At 39.8% G+C, this 19558-nt stretch overlaps 1 protein-coding gene across 2 annotated transcripts in view; it reads left to right on the plus strand.

Moving 5' to 3' along the window:
• The window catches only part of PDE7A (phosphodiesterase 7A), a 139237-nt gene that overhangs the window by 110126 nt on the left and 9553 nt on the right, over window positions 1-19558 (plus strand). For both annotated transcript variants that reach the window (XM_073331008.1, XM_073331009.1), the window contains 4 exons: window positions 3411-3562; window positions 4988-5051; window positions 12549-12644; window positions 17515-17615. In XM_073331008.1, the coding sequence (XP_073187109.1) occupies window positions 3411-3562; window positions 4988-5051; window positions 12549-12644; window positions 17515-17615 (413 nt within the window). The remainder of the gene's footprint in view (window positions 1-3410; window positions 3563-4987; window positions 5052-12548; window positions 12645-17514; window positions 17616-19558) is intronic.

A 19558-nucleotide genomic window follows, 5' to 3' on the forward strand; every position in this document is an offset into this window, starting at 1 on the left:
TGTGATATGGCTGTGAAAAAAGCTAATGTCGTCTTGGGATGCATCAGGAGAGGTATTTCCAGTAGGGATAAGGAGGTTTTAGTACCGTTATATAAGGCACTGGTGAGACCTCACCTGGAATACTGTGTGCAGTTCTGGTCTCCCATGTTTAAGAAGGATGAATTCAAACTGGAACAGGTACAGAGAAGGGCTACTAGGATGATCCGAGGAATGGAAAACTTGTCTTATGAAAGGAGACTCAGGGAGCTTGGCTTGTTTAGCCTAACTAAAAGAAGGTTGAGGGGAGATATGATTGCTCTCTATAAATATATCAGAGGGATAAATACCAGAGAGGGAGAGGAATTATTTAAACTCAGTACCAATGTGGACACAAGAACAAATGGATATAAACTGGCCACTAGGAAATTTAGATTAGAAATTAGACGAAGGTTTCTAACCATCAGAGGAGTGAAGTTTTGGAATAGCCTTCCGAGGGAAGTAGTGGGGGCAAAAGATCTATCTTGCTTTAAGATTAAACTCGATAAGTTTATGGAGGAGATGGTATGATGGGATAACATGGTTTTGGTAATTAAATATTCATGGTAAATAGGCCCAATGGCCTGTGATGGGTTTTTAGATGGGGTAAGATCCAAGTTACCCGGGAAAGAATTTTCTGTAGTATCTGGCTGATGAATCTTGCCCATATGCTCAGGGTTTAGCTGATCGCCATATTTGGGGTCGGGAAGGAATTTTCCTCCAGGGCAGATTGGAAGGCCCTGGAGGTTTTTCGCCTTCCTCTGTAGCATGGGGCACGGGTCACTTGCTGGAGGATTCTCTGCTCCTTGAGGTCTTCAAACTACAATTTGAGGACTTCAATAGCACAGATATAGGTGTGAGGTCTTTTTTAGGAGTGGTGGGTGAAATTCTGTGGCCTGCATTGTGCAGGAGGTCAGACTAGATGATCATAATGGTCCCTTCTGGCCTAAAATATCTATGAATCTATGAAAATTTACATTACTAGAAAAAAATGTTTAGTTTCAAGGTTCTGCGGTAGCTATCTGAAATATTTCCAGTTCCATGTGCAGAAGTAGCTTTGAGGAATTCAAGTGTCTTGGTCGTAGTCTGGACTACAAAATTTTACCATGTCTGAAGAAGTTTTCCAACTTTGGAAGTTTAATCACAGTTACTTGATGCAATGATGAATGTCCTTAAACCTTCAGTTTTGTCTGTTATCATGATTGTTAGCAACTGTTCATATGTAATATTTTAGTATATAGTAGGTGTAAGTGCATTGATAAGATATGTAAAGAGGAAAGACATTGTGAAACTTATTGGAGAAGGGAGATCTGATACAAAAGCAATGGGCTCCCCCTTTTCCGAGAGGGAACCAGACTGCTGAAACATAAAATTAATGAGGTTTAAAACTTAGATGGTAAGGAAGAAACCTCCCCATGCACAATTACGGAATAATCTATCTATTTGGAGGTTTCTTGTGCTTTCCTCTGAAACATCTAGTACAGTAAGACATGGTACTGTACTTGATAGATGACTAGTCTAAATCAGTATGGTACCTCCTATATTCTTAAACAGCATAATTTTAAAAAAGTAAAAGTAAAACAAGAAAAAGCTGTATTTTAAAAACCCCAAATGTATCATCTTTAAGGCCTTCATAATCAGAAGAAACAACACAGCTCAGTTGTGTTTTTTTCCTGCATGTCTTTAAATCTCTGTTCTAGAATGTAAGGTGTAAAGAATGTTAGGTTCTGAATATCTGTTGGTCTGCTCACTCTCCTCTGCATCATGACAACTTTAAGAGGTGAAAAGATTTGATTCTCAGACAAATGTGTCTAAAGAGACAAATTACTTTTTAAAAAAGAGGAGCCAAAGATAGAGGATTGAAAGACATGTTTCACTGAGATCATATTTTTGTTTGGGAAAATATGTAGCTTTTTTGTAATTTAAATTCTTTATACTGTTTTGATTCTTAAAAAGTATTTACAAGGATCTGGCACTGGGTTTCAAAGCCACCATAACATATTTGATAAATCAAACTAAACAAGGGTGTGTATGGTCTTGTAACTTTCTTGGGCTTCAGTAGATTAATAAAATTGACTTTTTAAAGGGCCAACTTCTAGCTTCATTTACAAAATATTGTTAGAATGTTTGATTTTTTAAGAACAAATATTAATCTGCATTGTATCAGTGGTTTCTGAAATTAATCTGTCCACCCTTTGGCAAAGACAAAGGTATAGATTGTAAATTTTGGTTCTTGCTGCTTTGAAGCCTATGTATTTTGGAAATAGGAGTATTAACCCTGAGCTTCTTAAACATGAAATCATTTTATTGATAACTTCTCTGAGAAAAATGACAGTTTCAGTATAAGAATAGTCAACTTTTTCTTAATAGATGAAGCTGCCTGTAGAGGTTTTGTACAAAAGAAACTGAAGGCACAATTTGACCTTTAAGGTTTAAGGATGAAAATATATAAATCACTTTAGAGAACTTAAGCCATACTTTGATCTTGAAGTTCCTGAAATAAACCACCTGATATCCCTTTTTGGTACATTACACAGTGTAACTGCGGTTGAGGATGAGCAAAAATCAGTTGCTTTACTAAAAGTTATGTTCTAATAAAGGTGGAGTAGAATTCTTGGGCAGTATTTTGGATTGTTCTCTGAAAACAGGCTAAGAATGGTCTCTCTATAGGTTCCATTGTGTTCTGATATGGTACTTTGTTCATATTTTCACTGAGAACATCCCAGGAATAAGTAGAAATTTGGGTGCTTGTTTGGAAAAATTATTTGTTCTGGGTAGCATTTCTCAAGAGCACCTAAGTCACAGATGCTTTTGAAAAATTAACACAATTTCTAATTATAGGGTCAGAAAGTCTCAAGGTTTTGGTTGTTGTTGTATGTTATTTTTGGACACTCATGGCTTCTTCATATAATGTCATTGAAATCATATCCCACTACATGACTGTTTACATAGTTCAGTTCCTAGTGTGTAAGTATCTTATAAATGGTTGGTGGCAGTCATTACGTATTTGCACTTGTTGTTTTTGGAAAACATTGTCATTTGCAACACTGTTTTGTGATGGACCATTTTCAATAGGTCTGCTGTCTAACCTGACAGTGCTGGGCAACATGTGGTTATTCTTCAGTGTTCCTTAGAATACATTGTATTTTTAGTTAAAAGACATATGACCAGCATAGAGATTTCTCTTTTTCTCTATTTCTCTTTACAGTAAGCTTAAATAGGAAACATTTGGTCTGAAACATAGCTCGGGGACTACTTAGTTGATGAGGATGTAGCTATTATAGATGCAACTGTACTTCATCTAATACCGAACACTGGTAAAATATAGTTATAATATTTTTTACACAGATTTTTCTCTTATTTTAAGAAAGACTTTATTTTCTTGTATTTTCTAGCAAATTCTGAAATTGAAGTGTCTGTGTCTGCAAGGAATATCCGAAGATTACTTAGTTTCCAGCGGTACTTGAGATCGTCTCGTTTCTTCCGTGGTATTACTGTTCCAAATTCCTCAAACATTTTAGATGATGATTATAATGGACAAGCAAAGGTGTGTTTTTAAAAATTGTTCCTAATTTTTTATAAGGAAAATTTGAATGCTTTATAACAATACAAATATCTTCCATACTGTAACAGTATATAAACAGATATGTGCAAGTAAATGTGAGCTTATACTGAGTGTGTACTGTGTCCAAAAAAACCACAACCCAAATAATTTTGCTTCAGGATTATGCAATTTAGCCTGTAAAACCAAAACCAAACCAAACGAACAAACAAAAGAAAGAACGAAAAAAAATAACAGTATGGTAGATGAATCATAGGCAGTGAGGAAGAACAACCTCTGTGCTGGGAGATAGTTTTTGAATATCCACATCTTATGAGGCATTTAATTTTTTGAGAACGACATCTGTTAATTCTCTTTTTATAAAAGCAGCAGATCATATCAAATGTGATTGAAATAACAATGGAGGTGGCTAAACTTTAATAGTGTCTTTTGTCAGATACGGTGTTCCAGACAAATACTTTTATGAAACAAACTAGATACACGTCTGCATACAATGCATATTTATTATATACATAGCCTCTTAATCTATTGAGGTGAATGGAAACCCTTTTTATGGATTCTTTTATCATTAATGCAGTTTTTTTCATATTGACCTTTTTTCTGAAGTTAAGAACAAAAATGTTACTTGCGATGAAATGACTATTTTAACAAAATATCTTAGATTTCTGTTTTCTGTGTGCTACTTTAATGGGGGCTTTTTGCCTCTGAGAGTAATTATTTGGAGAGCTTTGTGTGGCTAATAATTTCTGCAGTGCAACTTTGTTGTCCCAAATCTGGATATATTGGAATCAATTCTGTCAGATTGCTCCTTTTGTCAAGCCCTTTTAAACATCAATAGTATTTATTTAATGTTGTCATCTTAAAAAAATAGAGCAGTAATTCTGATTCAGTGTGAAACTGGACTGCTCATTGGTTACCAAATAAAAGCTTATTATTCACATGTTGTAAATGAAATGAGCATAAGTTCTCTGTGTTAGGATTCATTTTAGAATTCACTCCAGTTTTGTTTAGGGAGGGACAGGAAAACTCTTGGATTATGCATTTTGGCTCAAATATGTACTGAAGTATCAATCTTGTGACCACTCTTCTTTTAAAACATTTTTCTCTCCCTTGTTTGACCAAAAAGGGAAAGAGCAAAGGTGACTGCCCAGTTCCGTCAAAAAGATATCTAATATTTGAGTTATAGTGATTTTATTTGTAACATTGACAAGTGTTAAACAGTTTGAAACAATATTAGCTAGAAAAACATTCAGACCAAAATGTGGTTTACAAGTGGTAAACCTTTAATCTGTTTTCAATAATAGATGTTAAAATCCACAGCTGGCTTAGAAAGCGATAGCTTTTTTTGTGAGCTGTAATTTGATGCTAATCACATACTGAATGCAAATGTTTGTTTTTATTTGCTTTCAGTGTATGCTGGAGAAAGTTGGAAAATGGAATTTTGATATGTTTCTTTTTGATAGGCTAACAAATGGTAAGTTCACTTTTACTGCAGATATTCTTTTAAGCATGCTGTGCTGTTCTTAGGTAGGTTTCTTTCTACCATAAACTATCCATTAACATTTCACTTCATTTTCTGTGGGGAGGAATCGTACTTCTTGATTATACTTTAAAAAGTACAAATTTATTATCCTAGTGTTGTGACTAATAAAAGGCTTTTGGATAGTTGGCACTTTTAGTTTGAAAGCCTAGACTATGTGACCTGAAATCTAGTCTTAGTTACATTGCAGTAGTATTACTACTTACATCACCATATCCTTGAGTTGGTGTAATAGACCCCCTCAAGTGTTTGCTTCATAGCATAATTATTCTTTTTCTTTATCAAAGATCTTTTAAAACGTTTGAAACTCAACACCTAAAATCTGTGCTGCTTAGTTATAGAAAGCCATTAGTGTATATGGATTATGTCCACTAGGTGAATTATGCCAAATATGTCTTTTCCCCTGAGGAATTTAGTGTAAAGTTAGAATAGTTACAGTATAATAGAATACAGTATAAAAAAGCAGAACCGTGCATTATAGTCAGGAAGCTTTATAGAAGAGATGGGGCTTTAGAAGGTTTTGAAGGAGAGTAGGATTTAGGCATCCATAAAGTGGATCTAGGTGGTGCGCTAGGTATAGGGGCACCATAGAAGAAATAAATAAATCAATAGTGGGCAAAGGAAATGGTTGGAATAGGTGAGTATACAGACTTCAGAGAGCACAGAGGGTTGGTGGGGGACTGTAGAAAGAGTTGATGACAGAGAAAAGGTATATTGAAGTTATGGATAGCTTGGTAATTGGCGAGTAGACATGGAGCTTGATGCAAAAGTAGTAAAGCCAATGTAGGGAATCAGGTGGAGATAGGGTAGAGGTAGGGTAAGGTTGTCAGTAGATTGGAGGAAAGCGAGATGGGCATGTGAGAAACCAGCAAGTAGGAGATTATGGTAGACAATAAAATGAAATGGTTAGAGCATGGCTTAACATCTTGTTATACAAATGGAGAGAAAGGGATGAATTTTTAAAATATTGGAAAGGAATTGGTGGTGAAGGAATAGTTGGGGGAAAGAAGGATTGAAGATGACACAAGCTTTCATGTCTGGGAAATAGAAGGAGGGATAGTTGTGATGGTAACAATGATGAAGTAAAGGAGAAGAGGAGAAAGTTTTCGGGGAAAGATGAGCTCTTTCTTAATAATATTTTGTTGTGTTGGGACACCCTAGAGAAATGTGGAACTGGGTTGAAGAAGAATGGCTGGTAGTATATGGGACCACCAAAGAGAAATAGAAGAAAAAAAAGGCCATGGGCAGCAATCTGAGGGACCTTGTCAGAGGGTTAGACCTTGAAAAGAAACATTAAAGAATCAACCCAGCAAGGTCAGGGGCAACCCCCAAAGAATAGGATTCTGTCTTTCTTTTGTTGAAGGAAAGGTCTCGGCATCATATTTTATATTTTCATCTAGTGGAAGAAAATCAGTTTACTTTTTATCCATTCTTGTTATGGTTTCATTTGTCTCAAAAGTGAGTCTCATTAAGATAAGGAGCATGAGAGCTTTTTTACATGAGAAAGTTGCATGGGTGTAATTTAAGATGTGAATTTAAATAGATACAGTAACTCCTCACTTAACATTGTAGTTATGTTCCTGAAAAATGCTACTTTAAGCGAAACGATGTTAAGCAAATCTAATTTCCCCATGAGAATTAATGTAAATGGGGGGGTTAGGTTCCATGGACATTTTTTTTGCCAGACAAAAGACTATATTTTAAATATATATATATATATATATATATATATACACACAGTGTAAGTTTTAATTAAACAATTTAATACACAGCAATGATGATTGTGAAGCTTGGCTGAGGTGGTGAAGTTGGAGGGTGGAAGAGGGTGGGATATTTCCCAGGCAATGCCTTGCTGCTAAATGATGAACTAACACTCGGCTGAGCCCTCAAAGGTTAACACATTGTTGTTAATGTAGCCTCACACTCTACAAGGCAGCATGAATGGAGAGAGGGGGAGACACGCACCGTGTGTGTGTGTGTGTGTGTGAGAGAGAGAGAGACATGCATTGCCCCTTTAAGTACGCTGAACCCACTCTAAGTACATTGTCTTTTTAAGTACATCGGCAAGTTGAGACTCCCTCCGTCCTGAGCCCTGTGGTGTTCCCCGCCCCCAGCTCTGTGGAGATGGGGGTACAGGAGTGGAGAGAGGGGGACACCTGATATTAGCACCCCTCTTTCCCCCTCCTTGCACTGCAAGCAGGAGGCTCCCAGGAGCAGCTCCAAGGCAGAGGGCAGGAGCAGCACATGGTAGTGGGGGGAGGGACAGATGAACTGCCGGCAATTGATAGCCTGCTGGGCGGTTTCTGCACAAGGACCTTAGGGGAGTGGGGAGCTATGGGGGGCTGCTGGTCCACGCTGGTTCCAAGCCCCCACTAGTTAGCTCCAGTGGGCTGCTTTTTCTGCAAGAAGTGGACAAAGCAGGTGGCTGCCAAACAATGTTATAAGGGAACATTGTGCAACTTTAAATGAGCATGTTCTCTAATTGATCAGCAACATAACAACGAAACATTAACTGGGACGACTTTAAGTGAGGAGTTACTGTATAGTTAATGTGGTGCAAAAAGCTGTGGCTGTGTCTGCACTTGAGTTAGGTCAACATGAGGCGTGAAAAAACCACGTCCCTGACTGACATAGCTATGTCAACCTAACCCCCAGTGTAGATGCAGCTGTGTTGAGAGAAGAATGCTTCCATCAACGTAGCTAACTTTGGGGACGTGCTATTCTTACACTGATGGAAAAAACTCTTCCTTTGATATAGGCCAGGTATACATGCAAAAGTTAAATCAGCCCAGCTATATCACTCGGGTGTGAAAAATCCACATCCCTGAGTGATGTAGTTAAGCCAACCTAACCCCCAGTGAGGTCAGTGATAGGTGGACAAAAGAATTCTTACATCAACCTAGCTACTCCCTCTTGGGAAGGTGGATTAATTACAGCAATGGGAGAATCCCCCCACCCATCGCTGTAGTGTCTACAATGAAGCACTACAGCAGCGCAGCTGCAGCTGTGCCAGTGTTATGTTTGAGGTGTAGATTAGTCAATAGACTATGGGGTTCTGTCAGCGTAGCTACACAGACATAGCTATGCTGTTATGTAGATGCACACTATGTGATACTCTTACTTTGCTATAAGAATGGTTTACTGCATCTTAGCTCAGAGGTGGGCAAACTACGGTGGCCCATGGAACCGTCCTGCCCAGCCCCTGAGCTCCTAGCCCGGGAGGCTCGCCCCCAGCCCCTCCCCTGCTGTTCCCTCCCCCGCAGCCTCAGCTTACTGTGCCTCGGCGCAATGCTCTGGGTGGCGGGGCTGCGAGCTCCTGGGGAAGCACAGCTGCAGGGCCCGGCCTGAGCCGGTGCTCTGTGCTGAGCCGTGGCTTGGCTGGCTCCAGTCGGGCGGTGCGGCTGTAGCGCTGCCAGCCACCGGTGCTCCAGGCAGGGCAGTAAGGGAGCAGGGGGGTATTGGATAGAGGGCAGGGGAGTTTGGGGGGTGGTCAGGGGCGTGGATGGGGTTGGGGCCATCAGAGGGCGGGGAACAGGGGGGTTGAATGGGGGCAGGGGTCCAGGGAGGGGACAGTCAGGAAAGAGAAGGGGGGTTGGATGGGGTGGTTGGGGGCAGTTAGTGGTAGGGGACAGTTAGGGGCGAGGGGTCCGGGGGTGGTCAGGGGACCGAGAACAAGGGAGGTGGGTGGGGCAGGGTTCCCATGGGGGCCATCAGGGAACAGTGGGGGTTGGATGGGGCATGAGTCAGGGGCTGAGAAGCGGAGGGGGGGCGGGGTCGGATGGGACGGGGGCCAGGCCATGCCTGGCTGTTCGGGGAGGCACAGCCTCCCCTAACCGGCCCTCCATACAGTTTCAGAAACCCGATGCGGCCCTCAGGCCAGAAAGTTTGCCCGCCCCTGTCTTAGCTTAAATCAGTTAAGAACAGGTTTCACTAAACTGAAACAAGATTTTTATATAGAAACAAGTGTGCACTTAGCCTTTTTGAACCACTATATCAGTATCTGTGCAAAAGCAGATTCCGGTTATACCAATACTTTTTTGAGGAGACAAGCCCTAACTGTGCCCCCTATGTCTCATATGGACAGGATGGATTGATTTAGTGAATTTAAATTACTTTGATTTAAATCAGTCCACCCTGTTCACATGAGCCATAGGAGGCATAGCAAAGGCTTGTCTACTCAAAGTGATTTGAATAACTGATTTTTAGTTTTCACTTAAATTAGCAAACAGGAAACCTTGATTTAAATAGTCAGTTTTAACCTATTTTTTGCATTTGTACTTGTTAGTTATTTTTCTAAATTGGTATAATTTGTTACTACTTTTTGCTGACCATTAGGATACACTATATCTACATATATTTGTCTAAGCAATTAGGGAGCTTAACATACAGTTATTCAGTCTTAATTTTTACATTTTATTACATTAGAAAATGGTGAATGATGTTATTTAATAGAAGTTTCATTTTTCACTTGTGATTTTGTGTCAAGCTGCATTTGGGTGGAAATTGGAAATCAATTAAAAATGCACAAAACAGCATTTTAGAATTGTTTTATTGAAGTAATACAAACAATAAAATGGGCTGGATAAATTAGGAAAAAAGTAAGCTTATCAAAACATGTTTTTGTATTTAAAACTGATTAATTAAACAAAGGAAATGTTATCCGTAGTTAGTGAATTTAAATTATTGTTTCTGATGACCATGTCGTTAAGGGTTTTAGATCTAGTATATCTTACCTACTCACACCTAGTTCTTATTCATAGATTAGAAGAGGAAACCAAGCTTTTGTGGTTTTTCAACTCCCAATTAGTTTCTCAGCTTCAAATGAACTAGTTATTGAACTGAGTTGAATAACCTGAAATGAAGGAAATATTCTCTTTGCCCCTGCAAAAGAGGCTACTGCTATGAAAAGCTGGTTTAACACATCAATAAACTCTGGTTCTTCTTCTAGTGCTCGTTCATGTCCATGCCATTGTAGATGTGTGTACTTACTACATGCTCCAGTGCTGGAAGTTTTTCCCTCGGGGGTATCCGTAGGGGATCAGCTCTGGCGCCCTCTGGAATGGCACCAGCATAAGGGGCGCCACAGGCTCCCCTCTCCCTAGTTCTTTCTTACTGCCAGTGATGGTGCTGAAACATCTCCTTGCCTCGGCGAGCATTCCTTCTCAACTGTGTCTAGTTGTGATTCTCTGTATATAGTTCTTAGGAAGTTTGTATAGTTTATTAGTACCCTTAGTGCATAAGTTAGAAATAGTTAGTTAGTCCCCTATGGGACTTAACCTAGGGATGGGGCATGCCCCGATCCCCAGACTTCAAACCTTACTTTGGAGCCCCCATACACGATATTCTACAACGACAATGACCAGCTGTGGCCCTATCCAGCTGTCCTGCCAAAGATGGTGTTGCACTTCCTTGTTAACCAGGATATCTTCCTACTGGTGTTCTGTCTAGGGCTTAGGGGTCTTCAGCTGCCTTCCTGGTGCATGTTTCTATTCAGGACATCTGCAGGGCTGCAATGTGGTCTTCGGTACACACGTTCACGATGCCATCACCCAGGAAGTCAGAGATGATGCTGGGTTTGGCAGAGCTGTGCTGCAATCGACACGTCCATGAATTCCTACCCATCTGGTGGTGCTGCTTGGGAGTCACCTACAATGGAATGAACATGAGCAAGCACTTGAAGAAGAAAAGACAATTATCTTTCGTAACTGTTGTTCTTCGAGATGTGTTGCTCATGTCCATTCCATGATCCACTCTCCTTCCCCTCTGTCGCAGTTCCGGGAATAAGAAACTCGGGAGAGCGGGGGGGGGGGGAAGCTGGCGACGCCCCTTATACCGGTGCATACGTGCATCACTCCAGACGATGCCAGAGCTGGTCCCCTACAGATACCACTGAGGGAAAAATTTCCGGCACCAGTCCATGTGGTGAGCACACATACCTACTATGGAATGGTCGTGAGCAACACGTTTCAAAGAACTCCCGTTACGAAATGTAACCGTCTTTTCCATGTGCTTTCACCATTTTATTGTTCTTACTTTCTTTAAACTTTTGGCAGCAAACATTTACTGCTTGAATATATTACTTATTAAATTTTTGTAGACTCTATTAAAATCATTTAAGTTTAGGCCTTAACGTAGGTCGTCAAATTTAGTATTAAATAGGTTTATTTTTAAAATGAAAAGTATATCTAATAAATAAAAATCTGATTTAAAAAAAATAATTGATTTTTATCCACCCTGGATATGGTGCATTCCCATTTTGTCATCCTGGAAGTCATTTTAGATTAGCAGTCCAGTTCTTTGAAGCTGTATGGGGAGAGTGTTGCACATACATCTTTCGGTGATTTTTCCCATACAAACTGAATACAGCAGAGTACTTCTAGATAAATGCCTCTTAAAGGAATAGACTTCAAAAGAACATCTTGTCCTAGTGTTGGGAATAAGAGCTTTTTGGGGAAGTGGTACCAAAATGACATGCACACATGTGGTGAAGCATGACAATAAGTTATACGGGGTGGGGAACTTTGTGCTTCTGAGTAGAGCACCTAGCACACTGAGTGGCTGTGTAACTGGTTGTTAAAGTGACACTGTCAAAGTAATGACAGGTTTCAGAGTAACAGCCGTGTTAGTCTGTATTTGCAAAAAGAAAAGGAGTACTTGTGGCACCTTAGAGACTAACCAATTTATTTGAGCATTAGCTTTCGTGAGCTGCTGAAGTGAGCTGTAGCTCACAAAAGCTTATGCTCAAATAAATTGGTTAGTCTCTAAGGTGTCAAAGTAAATATGCCAAAAACTGATCTTGTTGTCAGTGTTATATGTGTTTAATTTGCAAGCCTGCCTTACTGACTCTGAAATTTAAAAAAAAAAAAAAGAAATCAAATATATGATATGGAATATTTCAGCTCCTAGTAAACAAATGATCATAGCAGTTGCTTTGTAGTACTACAAATTTCATAGCAAATGGCACATTTGTATATTCTTTGATTTCTGGTTTCAGCGCGGATTACTTTTGCAAGAAAACACATGTTGGAATAACTAAATGTAAGGTGTTCAACTTGGGGCAGTTTTCAACATTGATTATTTTTTTGCCTTAATTACCTCTGTGTTCCTTTTCTAAGCAATAAACCTACTTAGGTGGATTGCCGGTTAATTGTTTTTAAAGGTACAGTGCTACTGAAAATGGACTTTTTAATTTTTTTTTAATATTGAGTGAGACTCCTCATTGCACAGTTTATTGCTGATAGTGGATATATTGAGAATCACTAGGGGAAATTGTTAATGGACTAGACCAATTAATGCTTACAGAATTCTTATACTTTTCAATCTGTTTGCATAACTTTTGAATACAAAAACTTTTAAATAATTTTTCCCTGGTGATGGAAGCGCTAGTTTCATCTTTTTTTAAATGAATTAATATTTGTATTTTATTTTTAGGAAACAGTCTAGTCAGCTTAACCTTCCACCTGTTTAATCTTCATGGACTGATAGAACACTTCCACTTAGATACGATGAAACTTCGTAGATTTTTAGGTAAATATATTATAGTCTTTTGTTAAAGTGAACATTACTCCTTAACTCCATTTTAAAAGATACCTTTTGAAGTACTGCTTAGAGTTTAGCAAGAAAGTTTGAACAGTGCTGATTTGAAGCTGGTTCCTATAATGGTAGTATTGTCATACTGTGTGCACTTACAAATTTTGGAAATAGCTTAATTTTAATAATAGAATTAGGGAGGTGAAGGAAAAAAATTTCTGCAAAAATCAGTTACATTAAGTTTGGCAGAAAAAAATGATTTTGCCCAAGAATGTGTGAATTTCATGATGTGTCACAGTTGTATGCAACGGATTATGAAGGCTGAATTTCACATCACAAATGAGGGAAGAGGAGATAGTGAGAATATTATTGAAATATAATATTGGTTTTGACCTTGGTTTCTGAAAAGAAACATAGTTTGTCTTTATCTAACCTGTAGTCATCGCCAGTTCAGAAGTACCAGTTGCTGAACCCATTTCTGCTCAGGTCTTTTTAGTAGTATAGAAAAGGATCCCATCTTGCTCCACTGATGTAGGAATTAATGCTACTTTCTTAAAGTTGTACAGGGATGTTTGGGACCTTCATGAGGTGATGCTGTATTGTGTATCCTTGGAGAAAGGTGTAAATTAATGTTACTTTTATTTGACAATGGGAGAGCAGCTCTGTTTAATTGTTTATGGACTTGTATTTCTGTATCCTAATGTCCTTGACACAGACCCTGGAATGAGATGGTTCCTTCTTGTTTTTGCACAAGAGTCACCGTGTGGTGCAACATCTCACTTGTCAGTGATGTCCTGGGATGCCTTTACCACGACTTGTTGCACCAAGACCAAAGACTCATCCCTCACATTGCCTGTTTTCCCCTATATCCTCCAACTCAGTCTGAAGGAAAGACTAATTCTTGATTGAGCCAGGAGAAGCAGCTCTCTGTTCCCTTTGGGAGGTTTTCTCAGGAGGCTCGATCTGTTTGATACAAAGCATGTTTTTGTGGTTATGAAGTTTGAAAAAGCAAGGATAAATGGGACTCAGAGGATTTTTCCCCTCCCCCAGACAGAAAGGACAGGAAGGAGTCCAGTCTATTCATCAGTCTGTTCAAATTAAATCTCTGCTGTACAAGTTCCCTAGCAGTTCCTCCTAATAAATGACTGATTTCTCCTTAAGTGGATTCAGGGTCTGTCGTCGAAACAAACACATCAGCTGTCCTCAAAAACCTGTAGACTGGAAAGTGAAGAGAGTATCTAGGTGAACGTCTGATTTTAGGCTGTCCAGTTCGTCACTGTGACGAACTGTTTGTCTTGTCTCCTTGGTCATCCCCTGGTTATCTGAGGTTCAGCTAGGGAGGGGACTTTATTTCATTTTTAAAATCAGTTTGGAATAACCTATCTAAATGTCTTCAGGTAATCAGTAACCTCAGCCACATAGTCCAAGATTCTCTTGGGTCATCTGCCAACATATTCAACAGCTCCATAGTTGTCAGGAGGGCTGTCTGAGTTAGGCTGTTATTGGGGAGAAAGACAAGCTTTTCTAGCATGGAATGGCTCCCCTCCCTTCCAAGGATATTCCCACTTTTTAGAGTCTTCCTTAATTCTATCCTAGCATATCTGGATAGTGAGAAAATATTCTAATTATAGCTGCTGACAAGATGAACCAAATCCAGTCTTGGATGCAGCTTCCAGGAAGAGGCCTTCCTCTTCTGGCTGTTCCCTAGGCCAATTTCCAGAAGGTTGCAATTTTTTTAGAAACCAAAAGACCGTTCAGATTGTTTCAGTCCTCTCCCAAAATCATTTCTGATTACTTGAGGTCACTCCAAGGTTTTACCTCCAGTGTCCATTTTTTCAGTCCCACTGGGCTCTCAGCATTTCAGGCATATGGGTGCTCTCTGTGGTACCTAGAAACTACTTTGAGATCTTCTGTCTCCCCCATTCTCCTGTTTGCAAATTCATCTCCAGACTCTAGCTTCATCAGTCAGAGAAGACACATATCAAATGTGTTGTCAGACCACTGTTTCTCCGGAAATGGAACCATGACCCTTTTTTTTCAAATAACAAGTGTGTTACCCTAGGATCGTTGCAATAATCAGTAAGTTGAGGTGAGTGGGGGAGGATTTGAGACTTCAAGTGGCTGAACCAGTTTATGAAGCAGCAGAAATTCTGGATGGAGACATTCTGAACTGCCCTCTCATCCATGGAGATGGGGTATGGGTGGCCATCTAAATGGGAGCATTATGTTGTCTTGCTAGATAAGAGTAACAGAAATAAACATTTTTGTCTCCTGTGTGAAGTGTTAATTTGTGCAAAACAGTCATAACCTGTATTTGCTTCCAATCTTTTGACATTACATAAGCCCTGAGAACGTTCACCAGTCATGGTACCAGTTACAACTGCATTCAGGCAACAGGACTTGATGATAGGACACTGAATGATCCTGGCAGGTACCAGGGAAAGGCAGTGGGATTTCTGCATCAACAACTCAATCCACTTCAAAGCCTCTCACCTCCTGTGTGTTCAGAATGCGCTGAGAAACCGCTTAAGTAGATTGTTCAACAGTCGTCTTGAGTGGTCTCTTTGTCCAGATATGGCCAGGTTCATTTTCCAGTGGTGGGATATACCACTGGTAGACCAGTTTGCTACAAAAATCAATAGGAAGTGTCACCAGTTTTGTTTTCAAGCAGGTCACCGCCCTAGGTCTCTGATGGATGTTTCTCTCTGCCTTAGTCAGACAGACTCCTGTATGCATTTCCTCCAGGTCCACTCGACTTAAGCTGACAGCTCTGCCGTGTCTGTGGCAACATTGGTTTTCCACTCTAACTCTTTCACACAGAGCTCATCTAATACTGACTGATCTCCAAGAACATGATTGCCTCCTCCACCCCAATCTGCAGGGCCTGAGAACCTTGAAGCTCCATGGTGAACTCGAAGAAATTTGTTTAAAGGAGGTCCACGATGTGCTTTTAAGTAATGGAAAACCTTCTATGAGGTATAGTTACTAGCAAAGTGGAAGAGATTCTCCATCTGGTTACAGCAGAAAGGCATTTCCTTGGTCCAGGCTCTGATCCATCATGTGTTGGACATCTGTTTTACCTGAAGCAACAAGGTCTTGCCATTAGTTCTGTCAAAGTCCATTTGGCAGATGTCTTGGAGTTCTACCCACCAGTTGACAACCACCCTAATGGATCCTCGTTTGAATCATTGGCAACTTGTTCATTACTTCATCTCTCCATGAAGGTGGCATTTTTGGTCTCAATCTCCTCATCCAGGAGAGCTCTGGTTTCTGAACCTCCATATACGGTCTTCTACAAGGACAAGTTTATCTGTGTCCTCATCTGAAGTGAGTCACCAATGTGGTGTCTCACTTTCATATTAATCAGGCTATATATTTACCAACTTCCTTCCCTAAACCTCGTAATCATAGTGATGAGGAGACACTCCACACACTGTACTTCAGAAGAGCATTAAGCTTTTTACCTGGCCAAAACTAAACAATTTAGGTCGTTGTCACAGCTGTGGCAATTGTGGACAGAATGAAGAGCTTTCCAGTCTATTTTCAGAGGATTTTGTTGTGGCTTTCCACTTGCATTTGTTTGTGTTCTGACTTGGCTAGTATAACTCCACAGAGTAGGGTGTTCACACATGCAACAAGATCTCATGCAGCCTTTGGGGCCCAGGTGATTATTCTGGACATTTGCAAAGTACTGATTTGGTCTTCAGTACACACCTTTGCTTCACATCATGTCATCTTTCAGTGTTCTACAGATTATGCCACTTTTGGGCATGTGGTCCTGCAATCCTTATCCTGGTAGACTCTGATCTCACTGCCAGATCAAACAGCTTCTGAATGAAATGGAAGGGACATGTTGTAATCACTTGAAGAGAAAACGGTTACTAGCCTATTCTGTAATGGTTGTTCCTTGAGATGTGTTACATATGTCCATTCCACAACCCACTCTCCTTTCTATTTCTATCAGACTCTGTCTGGCGAGAGGGACTGAGGAGGTGGCTCTTTATACCTTCATGTGATGGCACGAGGTAACAGAGGGCTTGTGCTGCCCCAGTGGGTTACCGTTAAGGGGAAAATCTCCAACAGGTGCGTGCGCAACCAGTGCACAGTTGAAGTGAAATTATAGAATAGATTACTAACCATTTTTTTTTGTTTGTTTGTTTGCTATAAACTAGTTCCCTTGTACTGATTCCACTCAAGTGACCTTCCACATATTGTAATTGCAGTGCTTAAGGAAAGCAAGAAGGACTTGGAAAGGCAAGCGAAGACAACAGTCTGGTTCATATGGGGCTAGTGGCTGGACAGTGGTCAGGAAGGAAAGACTTCTTCACATGTACTGAAACTAAAAGCAGAACAGCTAGCTCTTCTGTCCCTGATGGGTTGCTGTAGGGTACCATTTTCTGATCAAGGCCCACCAGTGTGATGCGTGGATTGCCTAAATTATCTATGAGGGACACAAAAGATTAGCAGAGGTGTCAGCCCTGCTGTTCTGATTAATAGAATCAACTTCCATATGTGTGTTCCAGGTTGCCTCAACGTTCAAGCAGACTGGCTTAGCAGAGAGAGAGACTCCTGCTAAGGAGGTGGTTGCTCAGTAAGATCATAATATTCCAGATCATAACATTGTGATCAAAGTTGAATAACTTGATCTCCAGGATGACTTTATACTAAAACTTGTGTTAGCTTAAAAAATATTGCGTGACCACATAAAACCTTTGTGTGAGAGTACTGGAGATGGTTCTACTTACACAAATTTGATATGTGAACTTTATATATGTCTTATCAAAAATGTCAATTTGTGATATTTATATTGTTTTCTTTTTTAAATTGCCATTTTAATTAAACCCAGATGTTTGTTTTCTTTATATAGTTATGGTTCAAGAAGATTATCATAGTCAAAACCCTTATCATAATGCAGTTCATGCTGCTGATGTGACTCAGGCCATGCACTGTTATTTAAAAGAACCTAAGGTAGGATATACAAATTTGTTTTACATAACGTGTAAAGGTACAAATATAATGTTTGTATTTTCTTAATGTTTCTTAAAACCATAAAGATTTTAAGCTACTGGGAAAAAAACCTCTGCTCCAAGAATTATGCACGTCATTGAGTCAGAAGCTGGCAGTAGAGACCCAAATAACTCAGTTTTTCAAAAGCTGATATATCACTTATGCTTAGTTCACCTTGGATACTAATGAACAAAGCTCCTCTGCCAGATGCAGGTTGTAGCAGTGTACAAGAGTTGTCTGTCCTTTCTTCTTTCGGAAAGGGCCATTGTGAAAGGGAGATACCTAGCAGAGAGAGTTCTACATAAGGAGCTGAGCAAAGCTAACAATTGTCAGAGGTAACTTTAATTGCTGGTACTCTGGTATAGGCTACACACTAGAGAGGAAACTTCAGGGAAAAATGCTACTTTCTGATTAGATTAGAGAAGTCCCATGATGTACTGTAGCCAGTTGGAAACCAGCTATCTAGTTCAACACTGATTTTTTTTTATCGGTTTGGTTTATTCTTGTAGAGTAATAGTGGTCTGCACTACTCTTGCATAGTGTCTGGTCTAAGATCTCAAAGAACTTACAAATATTAATTAAATAAAGTTTGTAATGTTCTGGGAGGTAGGTAAGTATTTTATTTATATTTTTGTCATGCCTAGAGATCTCAATTAAGAGTGGGGCCCTGTTGTACTAGGGTGCTATATGATCACATAGTAGGAAACAGTACCTACCCTGATTAGCTAAACTGTCTGAAGCTTCAAGGTGGCAATCATTTGCCTGCATGCTATCTATAGCATTGCATTAAGGTTGGTGGGACTCCATACAAGATTGAGGCCTCTCATATGAGACAAGATGCAACACATGACTTGACAACCAAAAGGAGGGAGGAAGATGAGGGTCATGAAAATAAGATCATGCAGTTATATATTTAGCCATTCACAGCTAGGTGCTTTCTGGAGGTAACAAATTTTGTTTTACAAAGGATTCAGGTGTTATCCCCTTCTGTAGGTGACCATATTTTCAAAATGAAAAAGTGAAATCCTTTGGTGGTGACACTGTCTAGGGTTGTGAAATATTCATACAACACTGCACTTTTGTGGGATGGTGGGGAGGGCAGGGAAGAGGGTGTTCTTGAGTCATTACTCCCAACTTCTGATTCAACAATGACATGCATATTTCTTGAAGTGGAGGATTTTTCCAGCAGGTCAGTGTTCTAAAATACCTCATCATGAAACACTGGACAAGCGTCATAAGCACTGAGCAAAAGAAAAGCTTTGATAATGTCCACATTATGACTTTTCACTCCTCCAAATGCTGTTTATCACTCCAAACACTTATTCCCCTGAACTATTTGTTAGTGGTAAAAAGAGAAAATTCTATTTGGTTCAGAAATATATCTCTGTCATTTAGCAAAATGGAAAAAAAAATCAGCTATCCCAGAAATTTCCAGGGACACCCCGGGCAGCGTAAAAAAAAAATTAATTGCCATGGCCACAGAAATCTTTCCTTACCCAAACTGCCAACCCCAGTTAACAGTCACTGATGGTATCACAGATTCCTGGGCTGGTCAATAAACTAGCATCTGAATTTTTTGTTGGTCTTCCAGCAGTCAGGTGGCTTGGCACAGGTTTTTCTTGTTGGTATAATGGTAAATAAGTATTATTAATGCATGGTTATCAAGTGATGCATTACCACTAATGATGATTTGAATTCAAACAGCTTTATACCAGGGTACATTGGTAGCTTATCATTGGTCTGCCCATATATGCACTTTGTCATCTCTTTTCTACCCTGTTCCTTCTTTTTTGTTTTCCCTGTGAAAAGCTCTTTGTTGCGGGACTCTGAAATTTGAGAGCTTACTGGGTGCCGTTCTCTATTTCCCTACCCTTCTCCCCTTTTTTTCCCAATAGGGGTAGGAA

This window comes from Lepidochelys kempii, chromosome 2, assembly GCF_965140265.1.
Source record: "Lepidochelys kempii isolate rLepKem1 chromosome 2, rLepKem1.hap2, whole genome shotgun sequence".
Taxonomy (NCBI): Eukaryota; Metazoa; Chordata; order Testudines; family Cheloniidae; genus Lepidochelys; species Lepidochelys kempii.